At 40.7% G+C, this 25,141-nt stretch overlaps 3 protein-coding genes across 3 annotated transcripts; 2 read left to right on the top strand and 1 right to left on the bottom strand.

The window, feature by feature from the left end:
- Positions 1 to 5,884: 5,884 nt before the first annotated feature.
- On the bottom strand, positions 5,885 to 11,603 carry exoc8 (exocyst complex component 8). Its single transcript, XM_020615386.1, has 4 exons — positions 10,282 to 11,603; positions 9,428 to 9,681; positions 8,633 to 8,881; positions 5,885 to 7,575 (listed from the first exon to the last, which is right to left on the bottom strand). The coding sequence occupies exons 1-4, from the start codon at positions 11,429 to 11,431 to the stop codon at positions 7,168 to 7,170; spliced, it is 2,061 nt and encodes a 686-aa protein (XP_020471042.1). The 5' UTR covers positions 11,432 to 11,603; the 3' UTR covers positions 5,885 to 7,167.
- Positions 11,604 to 11,921: 318 nt separating this feature from the next.
- On the top strand, positions 11,922 to 16,173 carry sprtn (SprT-like N-terminal domain). The gene is made up of 5 exons (XM_020615404.1): positions 11,922 to 12,790; positions 13,050 to 13,149; positions 13,663 to 13,791; positions 13,892 to 14,186; positions 14,496 to 16,173. Exons 1-5 carry the CDS (start codon positions 12,447 to 12,449, stop codon positions 15,443 to 15,445), a joined length of 1,818 nt encoding a protein of 605 aa, XP_020471060.1. The 5' UTR covers positions 11,922 to 12,446; the 3' UTR covers positions 15,446 to 16,173.
- Positions 16,174 to 19,242: 3,069 nt separating this feature from the next.
- On the top strand, positions 19,243 to 24,017 carry fam89a (family with sequence similarity 89 member A). The gene is made up of 2 exons (XM_020615403.1): positions 19,243 to 19,467; positions 20,964 to 24,017. The coding sequence occupies exons 1-2, from the start codon at positions 19,243 to 19,245 to the stop codon at positions 21,255 to 21,257; spliced, it is 519 nt and encodes a 172-aa protein (XP_020471059.1). The 3' UTR covers positions 21,258 to 24,017.
- Positions 24,018 to 25,141: the final 1,124 nt, after the last annotated feature.

Below are 25,141 nucleotides of genomic sequence, written 5' to 3'. Positions count from 1 at the left end.
TGTGATTGTTTCAGGTGTCTTTATGGTCCTTGTGTGCATCTTTATCAACATGTTGCATCTCTGTTGATTTTTCTGCATCTTGTTCAGTAACCCATCCGTGCCTTTCATAATAATATAATCATTTATTTATAATAGTGTTGACCTAAAAGTATTGAGGTTTAAACATAATAAAACTTAAACTGCGGATAAAGAAGAAAGGAGCAATGAGATGAACAGAGAATGCTAACATAAATAAATTATATCTTGTGTGCCATATAAATTAGTACTGTGCACACATATATCTTATTTTTTCCCTAGCTGTTATTACGTGGACTTCATAAAGGCTATCAATCAAATCAATTAAATCAAATTATATAGCGCGTTTAAAACAACAACAGCTGACCAAAGTGCTTTGCAATAAATGGTAACAAGGCTAAAACATCTTCAGACTAAAAAGAACTCTAAACTAGATGTAAAACGTCCCAGAAGAGCAGTATTGTATCTGTGATCACATAACAGCAATAATAACTGAAGTACAGAGAAAAATAAATATATGAAGAAGTGCTCTGATCATTTTCTTAATAGTAATGCTATAGTGTAAAGCACTGTTACAAGTGGATATCCTTGTACAGAATCAAAATTATTAATACAGAATTCAAATTATTATTATTATTATTATTATCATCCATTGTCAAGGTTGGTGTGTGGACCACAGGCAAGGAGGGCTCAAACACAGACATGCAGGTAGATTCAGTGATGTAGCTATAATAATGATGTGGCTTCCAGACAACCTGGCAGACACAGGTGAAAGGAACAGTATCAAAAACAGAGCTGAAGTCCACAGCATGAGCAGCCTAAGAGACAACACAGCAATCTGGCAACAAGTGGGAAATGAATCTAAGGGTCTTTTATAAAAAAGAACTAAGTTTCTTCTTGTTTCAGTCACTATGGTGGTATGTTGTCACAGTGGGACCGCTAGAGATGAAAGATGAACAAAGATGCACAACCTTATTGGCAACAAGTGAAAGTTAATGGCTGTTGAGATTTCATTGAATCAAAAAATTAGCAATGTAACAAGCTGTAAACACAACATTGACATGTATTATCATCTTCACCGGGGGATGCATATCACTGCTAGCATTGTGGCTGACACAAAACTGTGAAGCAGCAGGCCATAAAAACAAACCCAGCACTTACAAGGCCCCTGTTGCAATCATTTGACCAGTCTTTTATGGGGGTTACATGTTAACAGCACATACTGTAAGATTATAAATAAACGTCTTTTTATTCCATGGTTGAAGAGGAATTGTCAGGGTCAGTCTTATATCTTAACATGCTGAGAAGAAGCACAAGAGCCAAAACTACCACTGATACATCACATGAAACATTTCCCTTGTGTGAGTGTTGACTGAATGAATTCCTCTTGAGTAATTAGTTTCTTCTCTGAGGATAAGCTGATAACATCATCAGAGGCTTTCCCCTCGACCACATCAGTGCTCATACAGTGATGACTTGAGCTGCGAAGCAGAGAGAACAACCATGTGTCGAATCATGAGCAGGGTCTAAAAATATCCGCATCCGCTGTCATGGCAAGTCGGGCCTGTCTCTGCTGGGAAACGTTTCACACTGAGAAAATCAGTTTTCATGTTGCAGTAATAAAATCCCCATTGGTTTTTATTGGGTTTTGCTGTGAGAACAACTGGGAGACAGACCGGACAAATCACTGGCATTTTCTAGAAAAATATGATTCTGATAAAGAGGAAATAACAAAAAATCTTTAGTCTATCACCAGCGTAAGTTCATTGACTGCCAAAATGAATGTAACATTTACTCAGGTTATATTATTATTAGTGTGAGGCGTGTTCTTTTTATATTGAAAAGGGAAGACTAATAAGAGGATATATATTTCACAGTGCGAAATTTATTATGCATTAACGTATCAAAATTAGCATGTGCACATGGATCTTCACTGTTTAGGATAAACAGAAAAGACTGACCTCAACTTAGTGGTATACAATATTTGTATGAAAAGGTACTACTATCTAATTGGTCAAAAACTGTTGGGGAGAAGCCGTGGTTTAGACTTAACTCTCCCGTTATTGGTCCTTCAGTCCGTCCGTCCTCTCTGTTCCAATCATCGTGGACAGCGCCCTAGAAAGGAGGAATACCTGTACTACTTTAATTCCTACATACACACTCACATCTTCCTTTGTTTTCACTTAATTAAAACTGTTCTGCCTGCGTGTGTGTGTGCATAACTGTTCTCCCTTTGAAGCTCTCTCATCTACGTCTAATCTATTTTAATAAACTTGGAGCCTTACCGTACCAAGACTCCTTTGGGTCCACCAGTCCAGAGGAACGATAAGTAACTATGAGCTCCCTTAGCTACAGCCATAAATCTAATGAAATTCAGTAATTTAGTGGACAAGACTTATGATGTTGCATTAGTGTTTCAGTGACTCACACAGCAAATATTTGACCAGTGGTTCAGTGAACACATAGGGTGATATTCATAACTATATAAACATAACTGTGACATATAAGTATGTAAACTTATGTGTGCTATAAAATAAAACCATTCTTAAGTGCATAAAATAAAAATCACCCTAACATTAGTATTACTGTTTACTAAAAGTATTATAAAAATACCAAGCTTCATATTTAATAAGTTAGATTTCTGGGCAGCCACAAGAGGGTGATATAGCCATGAAAAAGTTATGACATTTTAAACTAAATTATCAGTGATTAAATGAATTGTAGTGCTTTTATTTTGTACAAACAGACTTTTCTTTTAACCATTTTACCATGTGCTGTATTTAAGTACAGCTATTACTTCAGTCCTCTGAATTCATTGCAGGCTCTGTATTGTTCTAACAGTTTCACCTATACTCTCTCTGGTTGGTAGTAGGCTACTGATAATTTTGGATAGTCTTTCATAACCTTATATCAATTTGCATGTCAGATATCACTGTTAAATTCATAATAGATATGCTGGCAAAGATTCTTTATTTGTGGCCGTTACAGAATCACATACTGTTATAGAAAAATGAATGTATATTATGGTTATGATGCACACATCGAGTGAAATACACTGCAGGGCATATGAGTACACCATGGGACATTTTACAATTAATCTAACAAGTTAAAATGCTTAAGGTGAACATGATTCATCATTCAAATTAAAGATTAGTCTTAGTGGATGTTTCTAGTTTTAGTTCTCACATGGTTAGTTTTGAATATGCACCAATTCTTTAAGGCTGCATGGCGACTCATTTTTATGAAAACGTTTGGCGCTAATATTTCATAACACTTCAAAATTGTAACACTAACAAATTTGCAAAAGGTTGTAAAGTGACATGTAACTTCATGAAAAACAAGAATGATATTGTAGACAATTTTTTTTTAAATTAAAAACAAAATAACAAATTAAAATTTTCAAACCATTGTAAATACGGAATAGCTATGATGGAGAAAGGTTGAGGCAGAATGAAAGAAGGTTTGTATCGATGACATGGAGGCAAGAGAAAAATTAACCTGCTGGATTTTTTTGAAGGGAGTTTGGTCACTTTTTGTCAGCAAAAGAAACAAGGAGTTTATAAAGTGAAACAATGTGCACTCGGCTTGGTGCTGAAGAGAAGAACCCTGAACACCAACTTCTGATTCAGGAATCTGAAACAGTGACTTCAGCATCTAACCCTATCTTCCACCAACAACAAATAGTCTGCAGAACCATTCTTCAGCTTCACATTTGTAGTTTTCACTACACATTTATTTCAGTTACAATTTTTAGGGATTAAGATTTTACACAAAAGTGTTCTTAAGAAATATGATGCTTCCCTGTATCTTTCTTTATAGAAAGAAACCTCCGAGCAGACCCCGACTCAAGGTGGGCGGCCTGCTGCCTCAACCAGTTGGGGTGAGTGTATAGTTTTCATAATTATCACAAAAAATAAGGCGAATACACTCAAAGTCAGTGTCTCGGAGCTTATTTGGTCATCTGAGCTCTGTCTCTGTCAGGCTTGCTCCCTCCCAAGAACCCCAAAACACACTCAGTTGATATTGCAACTACCACACAATAGAGCTCTGACTACACTCCACTCTGCGTATGAAACTGCTAAACGTATCCAAACATCAGCAATAATAATTTGCAGGGGTGGGACAAATTGCCCTGCTGGGAGGCCTCCCATCTGTGGAAAATCTAATAAGCACACGAAAGGCAAAACTTTCCCTCCCCAGGCCTACCTGAAGTGCGAGTCACCCCCTTGAAACTTGGCAGAGCGAGACAACTCAGAAATTTAACCCTAAAGTCAAATAAAGGTATTAAAATCTGGGTGGTGATGATTTTAAAAACCACACAACTACACTCATTGACATATGCTTACAACATACCAAAGCACAACTTCATGTGTATGGAGAAACGCTCATTAATCTAACCACTAAGCCGGCCCAGATACTTTCACCATTTAATAATGTAAAAATGACCTAGTCCAAAATTGAGACCGTTTTCAAATAGAGCCAAGAAACACTTGAACACAAAGAAAAAATAAAGTTTGCATCACCAGGTGGTTATCTTTGGTTTCCTAAGGTTGGGCATCTAAGTGGAAAAAAATTGTCAAATAAAATAAAGATTTAATCAAGTGGACAGATGTCAATGCCTGACATCGCTGAAGAAATCAACAACTTGTGGTGCAGAGGCATCATTGTCGACGAGGGTTTGGTACAGCGTCATCTTCATCCTCTTGACAGCTAAACACGACAACTTCTGTATCACATCATCCCACATCATCTTCTCTGGTGGGACAGGAAACAGCTTGGTGGACTGCAACTCTTCAACCAGAAAGTACTTTTCTCTAATTTATTCTCCTGCCCTCCTGGTGTTTTCAAATACTTGATTAGGGTGTTGTGGAAGACGGTACAGTCAATTTACTGTACAGCCCTAAGTAATTTAAGTACAGCCCTTTAAATTCCTGTCCATTAGCAATCAGACTTCTAGCAGTCCACTGAAGTATTATCATTATGAAGGAGCTAATCGCCTCCCTTCTGATGGTCCTTCTCCTTGGTTAGGATCAGCATGGATCTTTTCCCAGGATACATGCTGCTTTCACTATTACGTTAATTTTCTCTGTTTTGGTTTTGGCTTTTCAAATATCTCTCTTTTCAGAGGTGTACATGTTTACTGGCTCTGTATAAGTGACCCTGCATTTATTTCGTAACTGCTGAATCTCCATAGCCTGTTTCCTAACACTGCAACCTCCATCATTCTTTTTCTTCATACATCACGTTTCCTCATCGCCATCTAGCATTCTCTTGCCTGAAAATGGCAACGAATTAACATTATCCTTCTTTCCCTTCCGACCATTCACTATTCTTGACAACATCCATATCATCGTCCTCAAACATTCCTCCACTGCTACTCGCCATCATGATCCAGTCACCGCCTAGATTATGCCAAAACCACCTTTAAAAGTTGTTTCCAACCTCTGGCACAAATTCCTGCCAACCGACTCAGCCCCCAGGGCCTGCCTCCAAATCAACTGTACTCGTTGCCCTCACAATTCAAAAGACTTAAAGCCGCAGCCCTCATTGATGATTAGATGGGAGACCAATCCATTAATCACCCCACTTCCTTTCCTGCCTCCGAAAATCAGGCTGTTTCCTTTTTCCGGTGACGATATGCCGGTTGCTACATAGCAGCAACTGGTGGGGAAACCTGTTTAGTTAAATGTCCAGGGTGCACACGAGGCAGCAACATGAAGCTGATCTCCATCAGCTGATAATAGTATTTCTAGAATCTAGATGATAGGTGATTCTTTCCTATTAAGCAACAGCCGTCTCTGCTTTTGAACACAGAGTGAAAAGCCTGTACCACTGAGTGAATAGTTCTCCAAAGAGCCCAGACACCAGGACACAATCTTAATATCAAGTGTGATTTTATGGGTTTTATTTAATCCGGTCATGATTTTACACAGTCTAGATCAAGGAGTGAGTGGGAAGAGATGGCGTCCACATTTTTGGATCACAAACAAGCTGCCGGTCACTGCTCTGTCAGACTCTAGTCAGTTATTTGTTTCAGTCATTCTTTATGCATCTATGGAGTTGCAGCTGTTTCTATCTTCACCACTGGTGTTTGCCTTGTTTTTGTCATGATAGTAAAACTGAATAGGCCTGTTTGTTTGGATAAAATAGTATTTTTCTGTATGTCCTGCACATATAGTGAATTGACAATAAAAAAAATCTTTGATCTTGATTTGCCTGCTCTGACTAGTCTACATGCTTTCTCTGCTACGGCTGCTTAAAATGTCTGCAGCAAAGAAGGTCTGTGGAACAAGACAGTCTTAAGTATGAGCCAAGTTTGCCTTTTGATAGGAACAACTGAACAGAATTTATAAAGCGAAATGTGAAAGGTACACACAATCCATGTGAATGATAGCGTTACTTCAATAAAATTCAGTTTGGCTCACCTTCAGTAGTAGTTTACAGGTTAATGGAAATCAATATTATGCATCAAAGACAGACATGAAACATTTTCACAGTCTAAAGGGGAACGTGACTGAAAAGTTGGCAAGCCACTGATTAATACAGGACACTTTACTCTTTAATTGTCATTGTATGAACACAAAAATGGAAAAAAAGCTGTGGGAAAAGCTGCAATGTTTTTCAGTGCATCTCTGTAAAAACAAACAAAAAATGTGTGTGCATGACCTTTATTACATTCTGTGTGTTTCTGTTAAGCTCAAATTTTGACTATTACAAGAGTGAACATTTACCAGTGCAGTTCTTCTCAGCCATCCTTTTCGATTAGCCCTAGCATGCTAGAACACCATTTAGTGTCTATTAATGGTCAAGGAGCCTGAAAAATCAACCTATTAAAATGTCGGTAATTAATCTGTGTAATGACATTTCAGAGAAATCTTTTCATGAATATCAATAGGCATTTTTGTGGGAGTCAGTACAAATTCAGGTGCAAAGAAACTTTTCACACATACTGTACCTATCCTAAGGTATTTTATTTTGTTGTTACTGTGACTCTTTTCCAGGCTGCTTCCTGCCCTGTAGTCTCACACAACTAATATCTAGTTATTTCTAAAAGTGAGAACTGAACTTAGAATGGTCAGTAAATGAACACTGAAGTGTTTTGGCCACCATCTTTCATTGTAGTCTCACACCATTTTTCCAAATCAGCCACTCTCAGACCACAGATGTTGTGCTCTCCGGATTGATCCGAACAGGCCAGGTGCTCTTCCTCAGGTCCTGCAGCTGTTTGGCCGGCTTGCCCACTCCCTCCTCAAACCTCCGCTCCACCACCGACAGCACAGTGTCATGGAGGAAGGTGGCATTCTGCAAGATAAAGGTTTTCTTCTCAGGGTCCTGCTCGCAGCGGACGCTGTAGTCCACATGCTGCACGGCCACCAGGATGATCTCCCGCAGGCTCTCCAGCAGCACCATGTGCAGCTCGGGGGAGTAGAGCTTCAGGCCTTCCTCCAAGAAGCTCATCATCTGCTTTGTGAAGGCCACGATGGTGTAGCTCAGGTTCACCCAGCAGTCGTCACCAGTGTAGTGCTCAAAACTGGCCATTCCACAGCTGCGCATCTCATCCTTCAGAGAAAGACGAAGACAAGGTAATGTTCCAACTGATATAACATTGATTTGTGACAACATTTATCTTAAACACCCAGTATCTGCCAGGTCTTTACTGGGAAACATCCTCTGCATACAGGCAGACATCACTACCTACAGAAATGTACTGCAGCCAGGAGTATTTTCAGTTTAAGTTAATAAAATAAATAAATAGCGAAAACACCCATCACACTGTCTGTGGTGAATTCTCCATTTGCTGCTTTGACCAACAATCAAAGACCCAAAGATATCCAGTTTACAGTGTTATAGAGTGCCGTAGGGATGATGTATTTTTCTAGGCCAACCAAGAAGTGAGCATCGCCGTGGTTCCCTCCGCAAAAAGTCAATGGAATTTTCCCGCAGGCTGTGACAAACAACAGTTTTTGACACTTACATGTTTTGTTCAGCAAGATAATCATCACAGGTGAACACACTTTTATGATTTCTGAAGCCTAAACACAATTGTTGGAAGTAAAAAGCTACTGTTAGCCTATAAACAAACTACACCACGGTCCCATGACTTCAGCGTCACCACCACGTTTTCCAACTTGTAAAGTAATTTATAGGGCTTACGTCTTCTACAAAATCCTTTTGTCTTAGCCTGACCCGATCTACGGAGTGATCACGCCTGGGTCACTTAGTTAGAATAGTTTAAACGCAACAAGGCTGTAGAGGCGGGCTAGTGAGTAGATGAGTCTCTGTGTTCAGCGTGATGACGGTTAATATCCCAGACAACCTCTGTAGTCTCATCTAGCCACTTGTTAGCAACCACCCTTTTTACTGATAATAACAAAACACGATAATGTCTTCTGTTACCACAGACCTTATTTCAGGCATCTAACCTAAAACCCACTGAAAACACCCAGTGACTTCAGGGCGAGGCCTGGAAGTGCAAAAATGCTGACTCAGTTCTGGGTATTAGGGCTCACTACTACGGCACTCTATAAAACAAAGAAAAGCAGAAAATCCTCACTCTGGAAAAGGTGGACAATAACCAGACAAAACAAAACAAAAACAACCCAGAAGCCATATTCACCTTGAGTTTAGCCAAAGCCTCAGGGGTCATAAGGTTCATCCTCCTCCACATCTCCTCAGAGTTTCGGTGTTTAGTGGCTTCGATGATGATGTCCTTGTAGCTCTGCAGGGCTGCTTTGACGTCTTTGACCAGGAAGGACTGAAGGGTGAAGGTCAGGTCCAGGCCGATCTCAGTCAGCTGCTGACAGTGTTCTTTAGCCACTTTAACGCATTCTGCTGCTGTCGACAGGCTCTCCTTACTATCAAACACCTGACAGACACCACTCTATTAGGATACCTACTGCAGATCCACAGAAAGACTTACACATTAACAGGGTTTGAATGACACTTGCGCCCTCTGGCTGCCACACCTAAGAATGTCACCCCTTAGGTAACCATCACTGTGCAGCTATACACCTAACATTTGATTCTCACTTTAGCAAAAGCCACATATCAAGTAGTGACTTTCAGTTGTCTGTAAACATTTACATTAAATATAAGTAGTAAATCTGATTTGTCATCTCTTTTAAAGCCACTGGAGAAAGTAAGAGCCCCAAATTCAGAAAACCAAATGCAGGATTAAAAACATCCTCAGTGTATATGCAATATTTTCAATTTTCTGTATTTTTCTCCAATTCCAAACATTTTATTATTTGTATCAGAAAGTAGCAGTTCTGCTGTTCCACTGCTGTTTTGTAATAAATTCCAACCTCTTAAAAAATATGGATATTTAATTATGTGTGCATAAATCATCTTTCCTGGCATTAACAACACATACTGAACAGGCTGTTGTGTGTGTGTCTGACCCTCTTCCTACCTGCTTGCTGAAGGCGTCCACAAACATCCTCATGGTGGATCTGGACCAGACCACAAAGGCGGAGTAGCAGCCTGTGTTTCCTGCAAAGTCCATCTCAAACTCCTTGGCTGTCTCCAGCAAGCTAGTGAAGAAGATGTTGCAGAGTTTGTGTATGTAGAGCAGCGTGGCTCCTTCGATGCGAAGCTGCCGTACGGCTGTCTGAACCGCGGCTGCGCGGTTCTTTAGGAACAGCTCGCAGGCCTTGGTGGACTGACCTGCAACACAATGGAAAAAGGAGTCAACCAACATAGTGAATAAAATGGTCCGCCATTTCCTTCCTAATCTGTGTTGGACGTATAGTCTGCACCAAAACACCTTACATTTGACAGCTCATTGAAACCTCAGTTACTATGTGACAGTTAGTTTCAGGATAAAAAATGTGAAAACTCTAACAGTGTAACAAAAAATATCTGAGTGTGTGAGGACACCGAGAACTGCAGTCTTCAAGCTCAAACAATTCACCTACAACTGTGCACCAGAGTATTTGGAGGACTTGGTGATAATTCAGGAAAAACAGATCCAAATAATATTAACAATAAATATGCCTGAATCACCGCAGGCTGGCTTATCTACAATCACACTGTATCAACCTCCAAGGTCCAAATCAGACAATAAGTTATGTGCAAGTGTTCAAAGCAGATCTAACACCTAGAATGAATGAGGCCGTTACTGCAACTGTGCCCTGTAACCAGGAAAACACTTAGCAGCATATGTGGCATATGTGTAATTATACTGAGCTGTGAAGCAGAGCAGTGAGGCTGTGGGGAAGAGAAGCTGACTTTTTGTTGATGTGTGAAGCAAAAACAAAGCAGGACCTAGTCTGATGAGCTGGGATACAGCCCTCCTGGTTGCTTTAGGTCCTCCACGAAGCGACCGGTCTGGAGACAGCTCAAACACTAGGACCTCTGTCAGCTGCCGTACACGGTTGTCCACCTTCGACCTGAGCTCTTTGACTTTCTGGGTGACCGGCTGGTCTTTGAGATACTCGTTGAGCTTGTCCAGCAGGTCCACAGCACCCTCAAAGTCTCTCTGGGCGATGCACACATCCAGATCCTCCGGCAGCTCCTGGATCCACTCTAGGCTGAGGTCAGCGTTTTCTTCAGCATCTGCCGGCTTGTCATTGTCCTCATCAAAAGGATTGGTGGACACCTCTGCCCTGGCAGGTGAAGCGGGGATCTCCTCCTCTTTCTTGTGCCTGTCCTTGGTGACCTTGTTCTTCTTGGTCTCGTCCAGAATCTCCAGCCACTCCTTCTTGATTTTGCTGTTCTCTGCCTGGAAGATGTGACTATCTGGGAACATGAGGATCTTGAACATGTCCTTCATGGGAGGGTTGTCTTTCACATTGACCACAGCGAAGCTCTCTAGGTCGTACAAATTGTTGTACTTGTACTTCACTGTGCCACGACGGTTTGGCAGCCAGGTAGCGATTAAGAGGCAGTCATTCATCAGGAAAGCATGGACCTTCTGGATGGGAGACATGTTGTCTACATCAAACTCAACAAGGTCACCGTTGTAGATTAAATGTCTCCCAGGGGTGTCCATGATGTTTTTACCTCCCTCCACTTTCTCCAGCAGTGAGGTGAGCGTCCTCTGCTTCACCTCCTCTGTTTCTTTAGGGAAAGCAGCCTGCATCTCTTTGGAGGTCTCATCCTTATCTGTGGACAACAAGGCCTGGGTGATGCTCTCCATGATGCTCTTCTGCTCGGTCAGGATGTGGCTCAGCTGGTACATCTCACTCTCCAAGTAGGAAATCTCTTTGGCCGTTTCGATGAACTGTCTGTAGTTCTTGTAGACATTTTTCTTCAGGTTTTGAGCCGTTTCGTCGGCCAAGTTTTGAATTTTTTGACGATGCTCCTGCAAATCTCTGTCGCCATCGGACTGCTGTGATAGCTGCTTGACGTAATTTTGCGGGTCGAAATTAGGCGATTCAAGCAGTTTCCGGAGTCGGTTTCCCGTTTCCGACATCTTCTGTCGTGTGTGTGTTTACCTGTTCACACAAAATATTAACTAATTAGTGATGAATGTACACAGAAGATCAGTTCATCGAGCCTCCAAAGTTCATATCTGCTTGCAACCTAAACAGGAAGCTGGAAACTGGTTGACACCCTGAAACGTCACGAGATTCAGAAAATGGGATGGCCAATAAAAACCATAATAACAACCATTTAAATCACATGTATTCGTTCATCGGACTCATGATCCCTCACTGTTAATATCACCTAGAAGGTAACTTATATACAAGTCTAAGTTGTTAATAATCTCCAAGTATTTAATCGTTAAATTACAACAGAAAAATCCAGGATTGATTTTAGATTGGCCAACAACTTGAAACAAAAAAGACTACAAATCCCAGAACTCATTTTTACAACTTAAAAAAAAAAAACGAACGTTTAGTCAAGATCGCGGGAGTCACTTAAGTCTCGAGCGGAAACCAATCTTTCAAAAATCGCTGCAACAGTATATAGTGCAATAGTTTAAAAAGTATTAGTCTTTACTACTAATTAAATCGTTCTTTATTTAATAGTAAAGCAAAAGTAATGTACCCTACAAAAACACATTGTAAAACTACTAAATTACAAGTAAAAGTTAATTACATTTCACCACTGCACTACTACACATACAGTAGCTGCCCGAAATTGGTTTATTTTGAAATTCACAACAGAAAATCTTTGGTTGTAATACACTTGACAAGTGCACTGTTGGCGCTAGTTTTACACTAGCAACACCTTCGTCCAGCATGAAGATTTTTGTATTTTTGCTGAAGTCGTGATATAAATGAGAATATTTGTACAGCTGGCATATTTGACCGACTGTATTCTGGCTCCAGTGATGCTATCGGTTGTTGTTTGTGAGACTTATACAAGCTATGTTAGCCAGCTAGCGTTAACAATCTAACATATACGTTAATCAGTTAGCGTTGAACTTAAACTGAGCTAATGCTAGCTGACTAAGCTAATATCACCTTTTTTCGCCTGTTGACATGGATAAAAACATGGATGACGACTTTCTACTCGCCATTCAGCTACAGGAGCAGTTTGACAATGAATACGAGACCTCGTTATTTGCATCAAACGACTTTGGGGGCAACGAGTTTTGTCAAATCAGTAAGAAACAGCGAATGGAGATAGTTGGAGGCGGTAGCGATGTTGTTCCCTGGCGGAAGCCGACTGTCCAGCTCGAGAGGCCTCTGTCCATTGTGGACAAGTCCTGGGAGATGCTGGATCCCAGTCCTGATGTCAGAGCCATGTTCCTGCAGTTCAATGACATGTTCTTCTGGGGAAAACTCAGCGGTGTCGAGGTTAAGTGGAGTCCCAGAATGACACTGTAAGTCATTTATGATTGTGTATTTTCCAGTGTTGTCATTTCCCTTTAGGCTAAAACAATACACTAGCCTCTAGATACATTAATACCCCTACTCAAAATAAAATAGTCTGGGTTTTGTATGGGGTTTGGTGTTACCATAGGAAAATGTTTACAGTAACAACCCAGTCAACTAATGGTGCATATTGTAAATGATCTTCCCAGTGGGGTTGATGAAAGGGTTGTGTGTGCCATATTTAATGTGTCCCGCCCATTCTCTCAGATGTGCTGGTGTGTGTTCTTATGAGGGCCGAGGTGGATTATGTTCAATCAGACTCAGTGAACCTCTGCTGAAGCTGAGACCCAGAAAAGACCTGGTGCAGGTGAGGTGGATACTTCATCTGGTATAAAGTTGTTTATCAACTTGTTACAGTTTCATACCTTTCTAAGAACTATTATTCAAAGACTTAAATGTGCAGTAAAGAGATTCACCTGTGTCAAAACAGCAGTCTTTATTGAAATAACAGGGTCAGAATTCATTTGTGTTCTTTACACTGGTAAAACAGATTATTATAAGGCTTTAGATCTAGACAAACAGTTTATTATTGTGCAATTAGTTAGAAATCTAATATTTAAAATACATAATCAATTAAAGTGATCTTTCAGGATAAATGTAATAAATTAATCATAAATAATTAATTATAATATAAAATTATAACACAGCAGCAACCTCTTAATTTTAGTTAGAACCTTTTCATTCATGTCATGAGACATTTTGCCTTCAGCTCTCAAGTTCCAGCTGTGAATGTGTGTCAGGCTGAATTGTACAAAGAAAGAAAATGACGTTCCTTAGACAGATTTTCTTACTTATCAACTTCAATATTATGTTTCCACAGACTCTCCTTCATGAAATGATTCATGCACTGCTGTTTGTGACCCAGAACAACCGAGATAGAGACGGTCATGGACCTGAGTTCTGCAAACATATGAATCGAATCAACAAGGCCAGTGGGACGAACATTACTGTAGGTGTATTACTCATTTTAAGCATTTAGTCGAGATCTTAACAGTCAATCTATAAAATTGGTCTTCTGAACCTTCTGTCTTCCCCTGTCCTCTCATCAGATCTACCACAGCTTCCACGATGAGGTTGATGTGTACCGGCAGCACTGGTGGCGATGCAATGGGCCCTGCCAGAATCGCAAGCCCTACTTTGGTTATGTGAAGAGGGCCATAAACAGAGCTCCATCTTCTCTGGACCCCTGGTGGGAGGACCACCAGAGGACTTGTGGTGGGACCTACACCAAGATCAAGGAGCCTGACGGATATAGCAAAAAAGGCAAGAAGGATGGAAAAAAGGATGTGACAACCTCCGTGAAGAAAGCCTCAGGAAATGGAAAGCCTTCAAGTACAAGTACAGGTGACAAGCTGATTTCTCTACTGTGTTTTAACAGCTATAAATGTCATTCTGTGTTTATAAAAAACAGAAAACCCCCCACACATTTTGCTCTCTTATAATCACAAAGTAATTAACTCATGATCACAGTGTCATTGTGTTAACCAGAGGATAACAGTTAAACAATTACATATGCCAACAACATTGTCTCAACATCACAAAATGTATTTCTTGTGATTATTATTTAAAAAAAACAAGTGAGAGTAGGATGATTTATTCAGCTACACACAAAATTTGTTGTCTGACTCCAGTTTGTACCTTTTTCCCTGTCAGGGTCTGGATCACAGGACATAAGGGACGTTGTCCCATTTAGTGGCAAAGGCTTCGTACTTGGAGGGAAGTCACAGTTCTCCACTCCGTCCTCCCCATCTTGCAAACCACTAGTACCTGTTGTGGAAACATCTTCCTCCAGCTCTGCCTCCTCTCCCAAGAAACTCTTCACCCCTTCATCCCCAGCTAAAAGTCTCACCTCTCCTGCACACCCTGGCTTGGATAACCGAACCAAAGGAAGCACCGCCGCCTTTCCCTTCACGGGGCCAAAGCCTCCTATAAAGAGATCTGTCAGTAATACAAAGATTTTTGTGAACATCAACGGCTCACCAGTGAGAATCCCTAAACCCCACAGTAGCAGCAGTAGTCATGGGGCAGATAAGATCAAACAGAGGCCCATTACAGACCTTTTCAATGACACGGAGCTCAAGAAATCAGTAAGTGAAACCTTTGTCACAAACACAGAGGCTGAAAGAGATTTGCTGGCATCACCAAGGAGTACTAGGAGTGCTACTACGAGTTCCTCCTCTCCCAGCACATCTAAACCTAGTACATCCAATCATTCAGAGTCTTTCTCTGTAGTTCCATCCAGAAGCAGCCCTGCTAAACTAGCTCAGTCCAGCTATTTCACTGATTCTAACAGCGAGAGAACATTAGAAGCTGCTGGTGGGGGTCAGAGGAAAAGGCAGTGGCATGAGCGCCGCAGCTCAGCCAGCATTGCTGACTTCTTCCAGAAGACATCAGGCAGCAATATAGCAGCACCGAGAGAGTCAATAAAGACAAAATCACCTGCAGTGCAGCAAAGAAGTGCCACCGCCATCTCCTCCTCCTCCTTCTCTGCAGGATTGCACAGTGTTACCTCCTCCTCTGAGCTGATGGTCAGCTGTCCTGTGTGCCAAGCAAAGGTGCAGGAGGGGAAGATCAACGAGCATCTGGATTCCTGCCTCTCCTGAACGAGGAGGAGCAGCTTGGGACGAGAATGATGTTGAAGGAATGCTGTAATAAAACCTGTTTCCAGAAGTTCAATAGAAGCTTCAGGAAGTTTAGTGTTTTAAATACGTTGAATATTATTTGATATTATACTGTTGATTTTCATAGATCGTGTTCATGTTGCTACCTTATAATGATAATATTTCTCTCATAAGTGCCTCTCTGACAGCTTGTACTCTCATATTTGAAGAGAACAGTAGGATTTAACATTTAATGTCACCTGAATTCAATAAGGCATTTTTAATTCCAGTTCATGCTTATTGGTGGTTCGTACAGGTTTGTGCACTTTACCGGAAACTGAAGCATTGGTATTGCCATTGTTAAATTATTTTGTATCATAGTGATCCATTCTGTGAAAAATCTCTTCAGCTGTTTCACTGCAGGGCTCCCTGCACGCTGCATGTTTGGGATCTCAGGGCTCTGGGCACAGTAGAAAGGTTCTTTTTGCTTCCTCTGAGATCTGAATCTGCTGCCCTTCAGACAGCAGCTGACACTGGCTGACCTCTGCTGATCTGTGGGAATCAGATTTCACATTTGCCAGCTATTCTCTGCACATCTTCACATAACACTGCACCCAACTGCAAGATCAGGCAATGCAGGGCATCACCGTTGTGCCTTTCACTTTGACTTTTTGTTTTAAAGGACAAAAATAAATATGTCCAGTTGTCTTTGATAAATAAACAATTTTAACAGCTCTATTTACTGAATATTGTTTTTCTTTTGGGAGTAGTAACATGAGTTTTTAATTTTTTGTCAGTGCTGCCTTTTTAATGATCTGGTCTCATCACTTAAGAGTTTCAACAAAAACACCAAGGTCACTGTGAGTGTTCACAGTGAAAGGGGGGGTGTAGCAGAGCAGAAAGAGGGTGAGGGCAGAGGTCAAGCAGCTGCTGATCAGGACCACACCCTCCAGTCCCTGCACGGTGGACTGGAGCAGTGACAAAGCATGTCAGCATCCCATTTCATTTCAAGTACCGCTGCTGCTATACCAGTCTTTGATTACCATCTGCCTGCACATATATCACTCTCTGCAGGGAAAAGTAGATCTGGGCACATCTCTGCCTCCACAGAGCTAAGAACATCATAAAGGACTGCTCCCATCCAGGTTACAAACTTGTCTCTCCTGCCCTCTGGGAGGAGAGACAACAGTCTGAAGACACGTACAGACTCAAAAACAATCAAAATCTTGCACTGCAGTATCTTTTTTACTATGCCATAGTTTATTTATTATGTTTTTATATTTATTTACATTTTACATTATTTCTTGACATCTTATGATGTATGTGGTCTGTCTTTTTGTTCTTTTTTTTAATATCTGGCATTGGTTCAGATGTAGCACTCCTAATCTCGTATATCTCTTGGTACAATGACAATAGAGTGCAAACATGGTTTCCTGTCTTCAATAAAAGGAAGAAGCTGGTTTCCCACCCAGTGGCTGCAGAGCAGGACAATGTAAGGCACATATGGGCCTGAATTCACCACTCGTGTGCTTTTTTTGTATTTGTATTATTATTCCATGTGGATTTTTTGTGATTTTACTCTAAAACACACAGTAGAAGCTCTGAACAGTTCCTTTAGCGCAAGAGTGTTACATCCCCAGTGTAAGAAGGAGCGTTACCGTAGGTCGCTCCTCCCCACAGCAATCAGACTGTACAATACATCACTGCAGGGATAAGCTAGGTGAAAGTATGAGGGTCCATGTAATAGTCAACTGAGGTACAATACTCAAATCCTGGGGTAAAATGCATCGTTAATATGCACATATGTAAATTCTGCTCTTGATTATTCAAATACTCGATTCTGTCTACGGTATTTTAGAGTACTTGGGAATTTATTTATCAGGATGTATGTGTGGTGCTTGTTCTCTATTGCTGCTTGAGGTACTGAAATTTGTTTATCAAGATATGTGTGTGGTGTTTGTTTCTCATGGTGTTATGTTGTTTGTTCTCCATTGCTACTGAAACACTGAAATTTCCCCATTGAGGGATCAGTAAAGTACCTACCTACCTACCTACCTACCTATACACCCCCTGCCCCACTAGAATTACTTCAACTCAGTCTCATTTCATTCCTGTTTGACTCACGGAGGAAACTGTCATCCTTGTTTCCTTCGGAGACTCCCGAGGGAAGAAAACTCACGTCACTGATAGCAGCTGACACTATTGTCCCACACACACACCTGTCATAATCTAAACAACCACTCCTCCTGCACACTGACACACCAGGAAGCTGACATCCTCCAAATACACACAAACACACGCCCTTGCTCCTTCTCCTCAGACCTATTGTCTCGCTCTGACAGCAATGCATCTCAAATAAGTTCAATACAATGACGTTCTGTCTGCTGTCGCAGCAGCTGGACATGACTGAAGGTTATTATTTCTACTGGGGTGTAAGTTCTTTCTCTGCAAGGTCTAATGCTCTGATCTCAGAGGCAGGGATGATGATGTTGATGAAAGGTTATGCTCATAAGACCCCTGCACAGACAGATTGTCCTTAATGGGTCTTTTTAAACTGTGCAGCTGTGAACTGCCAGCTGATGGCTAATTGGTCTAAGAGCAGGATTAGGCTGCACAGAGGGGATGTGATGCTTTCAAGGGCAAATATATGATAATGTTGTCTGATATCATAGTGTTAAAAAAGTCAAAAGCTGATGCATTATGGAGCAAGTGAGATTAAAGTGATTTCATTAGAGCAATTAGAAATAGGCTTGCAGCTTCCTCTGCCTGACTCTGTGTGTGTGTGTGTGTGGTACACCACACTCCTCTATCATTCTGAAGAGCATGTGTGATGCTTTTGTTTGTTGATTTCAAGGTTATTGTTGTGTTATCGCTGTGACAGGGCTGCAGGATAGGGGGTCGGGTAGTAAAGACCACCATCTGTCCTTTATTCTCACACTATTGTCCCACACACACTCCTAGCATGACCTCAGACCCTCTGTCTCCACTCTGTCATCTGGGGAACATCTATTTGTTTTACTGCAGGGATTCAGTAGACAGACATTTAGTTCAAAAGTATCAGCTGTTTACGTTAGCAGGCAATAGCATTTCATTATTTGAGGCAGAACATTTTATAGATTTTCTAACATCAAAGATTAGTGCATTTAAATGTATTGAACAAACCTAAAGGAATGATCAGTATAAAACAACAGTCACTTTTACTTTGAAGGCGTTACGTTTTTTTCAACAACCATTTAACTTAAGTGAAAGTGTATAACAGTTAATAAATATGTAAAATTTAATAGCCAAAACTGCATGGAATTTATGAAGGCCTGTTTCATCCTCGTTATTAGTGTGACTAACTCTAAGCTCTGAACTTTTTCCAGCGATGTTCTATTGTCTCATTTTAAAATTAATCAGTGTCTTTTGTAGCCTTGCTGTTTTATTGTGTTCTGCTCTGGTGTTTACATCCATTTGTATTAATAAACAATAGATTATAATAATAACAATATATTTAAACATGATCACTTAAAAAAACTAAAACCAGAAAAAAAGACAAGCTGGCAGGGAGACGCCCAGCAGCAACTGTGTTTAAAGGACAGGAAGCGGATTTTACTACTGAGCTATAGGTTTACAACAATGAACCATAACAAGACCAGAAGTTTATCTTCAAAATAAAAGCCAAGTAAAGACTTTATCCCAAAGATTGAGGGCTGTACTATACTGAATGCTAATGCACTCACAAATTATTTAAGTTTGAGTTTGTAATGGTCTTGAAAGGTTCATGTCATGGGGGCCTTTGTAAAGACTATGTTTTATTCATGCACAGAAGCAGTGGTGGTAGTAGGAGAAGTCCCCCCCTGCCGAAGAGCCTGAGCGGCTTGCTGAACTCAAGCGGCGGCTCCTGGAGAGAAATGGAGAGGATGTACGTGAAGAAAACCATGATCCAGGACGACCTGAGCCGAGGCAGGAACAACACCGACAACCTGCTGGCGAACAAGCCTGCCAACCTCGATGCCGCTCTGGCTCTTCTACGGAAAGAGATGGTAACATTTTAGGGAGTGTACGTTTGATTTGTCGACAAGAAACTCCGTTTTTCACCCCTGGTTTTGTCGCGAGCCGTTTAAGCTTAATGCTCGCTGCACATTTGTACTGAGCCAAATTCCATAAAGAAACTGTGGCGGTTTGTTATGGCCTGGTCTTTTGGACAAATTTCACCGAGTCTTGGCACACAACTTAAGGTTTTTACATTTAATTAGAGTCTCGTGATCGATTCGGCATACATAACAATTACAGTGCACCGCATTATATATATAAAATGTCAACTTTCGTGTATGGATCTCGTATGTTGCAACAGTTCACTTTGAATATTTGTTGTTGGAAAATAATACAGTCGATCAAACTCCAATTTACCTAAATTTTCCGAATGAGATTATTATTAATTTTTTTTTTAGTAAAGTTAATACTTGCCAAATTTATTCGGATATCCTATTAATTTCCAGAGTTTTTTTTTTCGTACACAACGTGTGAAGATAAAACCCGTCTTCACCACAGCTATGCACTGGATAAAACAAACTAAACTACATGCCTGTGCTGATTTATATCCTAAGCTCCATTTACTACAATTTAGTCTCACTTTAAAAGTTTGTTTTCTACAAACTCTGCTCTTTGAATTTTTGTTACAGGCTTTAATTAAAAGTAGAAATCCCTCATTGTGTGCTTTACTCTCTCTGCAGCAAGCAACCCAGGGCTTATTGCCTTGTTTCTGTTAATGTATTACCATGACACATTGTCTTCTCAGTCGTCAGTGTCCTTTATTTTAGAACTAAAGTGCGCAGTGCTCAGTCTGAGCTGTCTGAACTGAACTCATGACCCTCAGTTCACACTGCAGCACTGACAGTTGAGTGGTATGCAGTAATGTACTCTTCAACCCTACCAGTAGTCTTTTTTTGTCTTCCTACAGTATTGTTTTAATGTCAAGTAGGACTGCAGTCATTTTTTCTATTAATTAATTAATAATTTAGCCTTTACATTGTCAGGAAATAGTGTAAACAGTCTGTTAGGTACCAAGGACTGACCCAAAGGTATTACAAGAGCGTCACATCTTCACACTTGAGAAGCTCATAATATGATGTGAAAGTTGGTCAGTCCATACATTATCTATACAGCTTATTCCTGAGTAGGGTCACAAGGGAGCTGGAGCCAATCCCAGCTGACACTGGACGAGAGGCGGGGTCCACCCTGGACATGTCGCCAGTCTGTCGCAGTCCAGTTGTTATTTTTCACCATTAAGGAAAAATATATGTTATGTTTAGCTCAGATATAGAGTATAATGTAGTTCATAGCCATGCTTGAACATTCACTTGATTTCTGCAGGTTGTGTCAGGTCTACAGTGGACAATCTTGTGTTTTTCTTTGCGGACTGTACGGTAGCAGATGTTCAGAAAACCTTATGTCAACAAAGGAAAGGCTCTAAAATGCTGAATGACTCCAACAGAAGTGTGTCCTGTATTTATCAGGATCTTGTTTCTGCCTGCTCCAGGTGGGCTTGCGTCAGCAGGACATGTCCTTGCTGTGCCAGCTGTGGTCACTGCACGAGTCAATCCAGGAGTACAAAGGGAGCTGCCAGGACCTGAGCGCCGCGTCCAGCCTCAGCATGATGGACAATGGCTACTTCGATGAGGACGATGAGTATTACCCCGAGCCTGGCAACACTCCCACTGGAGAACAGCCGGATGGAGAGGTTGGATATGGGACAGCAACAATGATGACGGCCAAGAATGGAAGCAGCAGCGGCAAAGACGACAGCTGGGATTCTTTTCATGTTGCCATCTGAGGGCTCATTCTCAGCATTTCTCTGCAGATGGGTAGTAGACATCCTGGGGGTAACAGACTGAGTTAAGCTGGTGGAAAAGCTGAGTGGCTTTGGAAACTCTCTGGCCTCCAAGAACAGTGAGGTTGCTTAGAGATAGCAGGTTATGGTGTCCAATGACCATAATAGACTATAACTGTAAAGCACCAGCTCCAGCTTAACTTTAACTCTTCCTCAGGTGAAACGTATACCTGCTTGTGCTGCAGAATGTTTTTTCCTCGCTGCTTGACCAGGAGCCTTATCAGGCTGCGGAGCTGAGTGGCCAGATGTTTTTTTTGACTGATGGCTGTTTAACATCCTCAGAAACTCAGGAGTTGTGATGGATAGTATTTAAAGACTTCTTATACTCATAATTAGGCAATATATACAATATATTTCTTTTTTTAAAAGGCTCTGCTGCTGCTTCTATATCAAGTGGTTTGGCTGTCGCCTTTTTTTTTTTTACATATACAAAATATATGGACAAAATTTTATTTATTATATAATATAAACAACCAGATATTTGCTTTCCTGTTACTCTATGGATGTTTTGTACTGCAGCTCTACCCAGGTACAGGCGTCCGGCATGTACGAAATGGGAATCCCCAAAACTGGGGCATCAAAAGTGAATGCAGAGATTTCTGAGCTCTGCAATCAAAGAGGTTATCGACTTTGTGGACATGCTGATGGAGACTGTTTGTTACTAATCAGTGATGTGTATAAATTGGAAAGGTCTGGAGATGAGTTGTCAGACCTCACGAATGGAGAAAGAGGTGGAGTCCTCATACCTGTATGCTGAATACAGTCTTTTTTTGCTTTTCAGAAGGAGCAGATATGTGCTCTGAAAATGTGAAATGTTAAACGCTGAAAACAGTTTTGCATTGTGACAAACCTGGAAGCCCAGTGTGTTAGGCTACAGAAACAGTGCTGTGTTTCATGAACTGTGATGTGTCACTGAAGAAGGCCCAGATAACATCCAAGTAATATCAAACACTAAGACGTGAATCTGGCAAATTATGATCCTTTTTGTTAATTGCAACTCAGGTCTCATTTCCACTGTTACGGCCATCATTCCTGTCCGTTATAACATTGCATGTACTGAGTTGATGGTTGAGGTCTGGGAAAGTGGCAGGATCGCCAAAAAGAAGTCAGACGGGATGAGAAACTCAGGCAGCTGCTCCCAGATGTGAACAGCTGCAGTGAAGTGTGATCATAATCAATAGACATGTAAATAAAACCCAAGTTGGAATAAATGAAGATTATCCTTTAACATAGCCAGGTAGCAAGTGCTAACTATCAAGCTGAAAATAATCAGTAAAAACAAACAAACAAAAAAAGATAAAGTGACTTATTCAGCAATTTTCCTCATAACCAGCTCTGAGACATTCATTCCTAATCTGCTCAGGCAAATCCTGGTCAGGTCTCCCTTAAAAAAAGAGATCTTGATCTCAGTGGGACTTCCTGGTACAATAAAGGTTAAATAAAATAAAAGATAAAATACTCCATCAGAAGTGCATGAATGTGTTAGTGTCACATTTTCAGCAGTCGGGTTTCTGTGGCCTTCAGCTGTTGCTTACAGTGTAAACGCACAACTGTAGCTCTACACCTGGTAGCAAATATCAGCTGAGTACAGGCTGTTTTATACTTGGTGTCCTATATAAACATCTTCAGCAACCTCATCCTGCCAACACTAACAACAGGCTTAAGACCTGTCTGATCACTATTTAAGACACGTCTGAGGGATGTAATGGACATTATGACGGTGTTTCATCATACCTGCATATCTCCTACGGGCTGTCCTACATTTATATAATGCGGGGTTTCAGTTACCTGACAGTACTGGTCGCTAACAAGATTGTAACAGCAGGCGTTTTTCACTTGGAACAAAACATGAAAATACCTTCCAGTACAGTGAAATAACTCTCTCCTGGTGAATCTCTGCTTGCTGTTTGAAGAGTGTTTTTCATTGAAACTTTGAACTAAACACTCCACAGATGGAGCCTTACTTTAAACTCCAGGTATCTTTTACACCCATTGACCCACGACAAGCTATTGCATTTGGATGTGCACATTTTTGTACTTCTGATACACCTGAATGGTCTGTTCTGTCTTCCTTCATATCTAAACTCTACAGCAAAGGTCTCAGCTGAACCTGTAGCATGTACTGTCATACATGACAGCTGTCCTAGCACTCAAACTGCAGGCAGACTTTATTGCATCAGCACCAACCCTCACCTTGAGAAGCTGTATAGTGTCTGTATAGATCATATCATGTTTGTAGACTGGTCCACTATTTGTGCGCTTGTGGGGCACAAACCAAAGAAAGTACAGCCGTCAAAATGAGATGTATTTGGTGCTGAAGAAAACGCTGTCCTAGCTTACTTATCATGAATGGTTATATTTTGTTTCTAAGGTAAACTTCATAATGATGTTGGTTGTCTTGAAAAAAAATGTCTTTACAAGTCATTTTGCAGCTGATGAATGGAGTTAGGGGCTTCACTGATGGAGCGAACACTATGCCTTTAGCCTACTCAACGAACTACTCATATTTTCAATTTACACAAAGTGTTTGATGTTTAATCATGGTTATTGTAAGCCGGATGTCACCACTTGACATATGAAAGTCTAAAACACCTACATGTGCTGTGGAAAGAGCTCGAAGTCAAAGGTGCAGTAACAGTTGCTGTGTACAAAATTGATGGTTGAACAGTTTGATCGTTGCTATTAAAAGTGAGTAAAGTTAAAGCCTGAAAGCTAATTCTCGATTTCCTCCAGTCTGACTTTGTGAGGTTCTATTAAAATAACAGTTTGGGAAATGTGCTTATTTGTTTTTTGCTATTACTACTCTTGTATATCTGTTAAATAGAAGGTTTCAGGCAGCAGCCAGTTAGCTTAGCACGAGGAAAGGTTAAAAACTACTCATCACATACTGTATGTCTGAAGATTCTCAGTCGTCCAGGTCATATAGATGAGCAGAGTGAAATCAAAGGCAGCTGGTTTTGTTTTATCTCTGATCCAGACAGCTGCCTTTCACTTTGCTGAATATATCCACTGTGCATTTGCAAGTTTCTGACTCCATCGCCTAATGAGTTTGACTGACTGTCCTCTGTGTTATTTGTTGTGGAGCTTTCTGGTCTGTGAACCTGATCTGAATGCTGCATTTCCAGTCAGATGACCCAGTTAGTGTCAGCTAAAGACTTTATGACTGCAATCTTTTGCTAATCTGAAGCTCAAATCATACTCAAAACAGTCAAAACAATATAATTTTAAAACATTTAAAAAAAAATCCTGACCCAGGCTTCTTATTGGATATAACCACAATCAGTGCCTTTATAACCCTGTGGTTTGCTGTTCACCGTGGGGACGAGAAGAGGTCATCACCTGTTTGTCTGACCCGCTTTACTGCACTTGGTTTTTAAATGTGTAGAAAGTGAAAGTTGATGAATTAACCAAATGTTAATGGCATTTAATTAATGTAAATCTATCAAATTAATAGAAAGACCAGATTAAATGGTGTGCTAAGAGATTTGAATGTTCACTCTGGTCACTTCTCTGTCAGAGGCACTTTTTACCTCTAATTGACAATGATGCAGCTGTCGAGTGTGGTGCATTTTTGATGCTTCCTTTTTTATTTTTATTTTTTGTTTTTTGGGTTGATACTTTCCCGAAATTGTACACTTTACCTCAAACATGGACTTCAACTTATACATAATATAATAAGCAATGCATCAGTTTTCTGCAACATTTTATTCTGTCAAAATCAATTTTAATCTTCTGCATGTAGCAGCTGTACTATCCACACCTTGCACAGGTAACAGTTTTAAGCTACACCACGCATTCCTCACTTGTTCAAACATTTTAAGTGTTCG

Source organism: Monopterus albus, unplaced genomic scaffold (assembly GCF_001952655.1).
Source record: "Monopterus albus unplaced genomic scaffold, M_albus_1.0 scaffold164.1, whole genome shotgun sequence".
NCBI lineage: Eukaryota > Metazoa > Chordata > Actinopteri > Synbranchiformes > Synbranchidae > Monopterus > Monopterus albus.
The sequence above is the reverse complement of the archived record's forward strand: the minus strand, read 5'-3'. Positions and strand labels throughout refer to the sequence as shown.

Excerpts from the sequence above, each read along its gene's own strand:
- exoc8 (XM_020615386.1), bottom strand. The coding sequence starts at position 11,431 with ATGTCGGAAACGGGAAACCGACTCCGGAAACTGCTTGAATCGCCTAAT. Across the intron at positions 9,682-10,281 it reads ATCCCAGCTCATCAGACTAG|GTCAGTCCACCAAGGCCTGC; the intron begins GTCCTGCTTTGT and ends ATTGTGTTGCAG. Across the intron at positions 8,882-9,427 it reads TGGACGCCTTCAGCAAGCAG|GTGTTTGATAGTAAGGAGAG; the intron begins GTAGGAAGAGGG and ends GGTGTCTGTCAG.
- sprtn (XM_020615404.1), top strand. The coding sequence starts at position 12,447 with ATGGATAAAAACATGGATGACGACTTTCTACTCGCCATTCAGCTACAG. Across the intron at positions 12,791-13,049 it reads TGGAGTCCCAGAATGACACT|ATGTGCTGGTGTGTGTTCTT; the intron begins GTAAGTCATTTA and ends CCATTCTCTCAG. Across the intron at positions 13,792-13,891 it reads CCAGTGGGACGAACATTACT|ATCTACCACAGCTTCCACGA; the intron begins GTAGGTGTATTA and ends TCCTCTCATCAG.
- fam89a (XM_020615403.1), top strand. The coding sequence starts at position 19,243 with ATGCACAGAAGCAGTGGTGGTAGTAGGAGAAGTCCCCCCCTGCCGAAG. Across the intron at positions 19,468-20,963 it reads CTCTTCTACGGAAAGAGATG|GTGGGCTTGCGTCAGCAGGA; the intron begins GTAACATTTTAG and ends TGCCTGCTCCAG.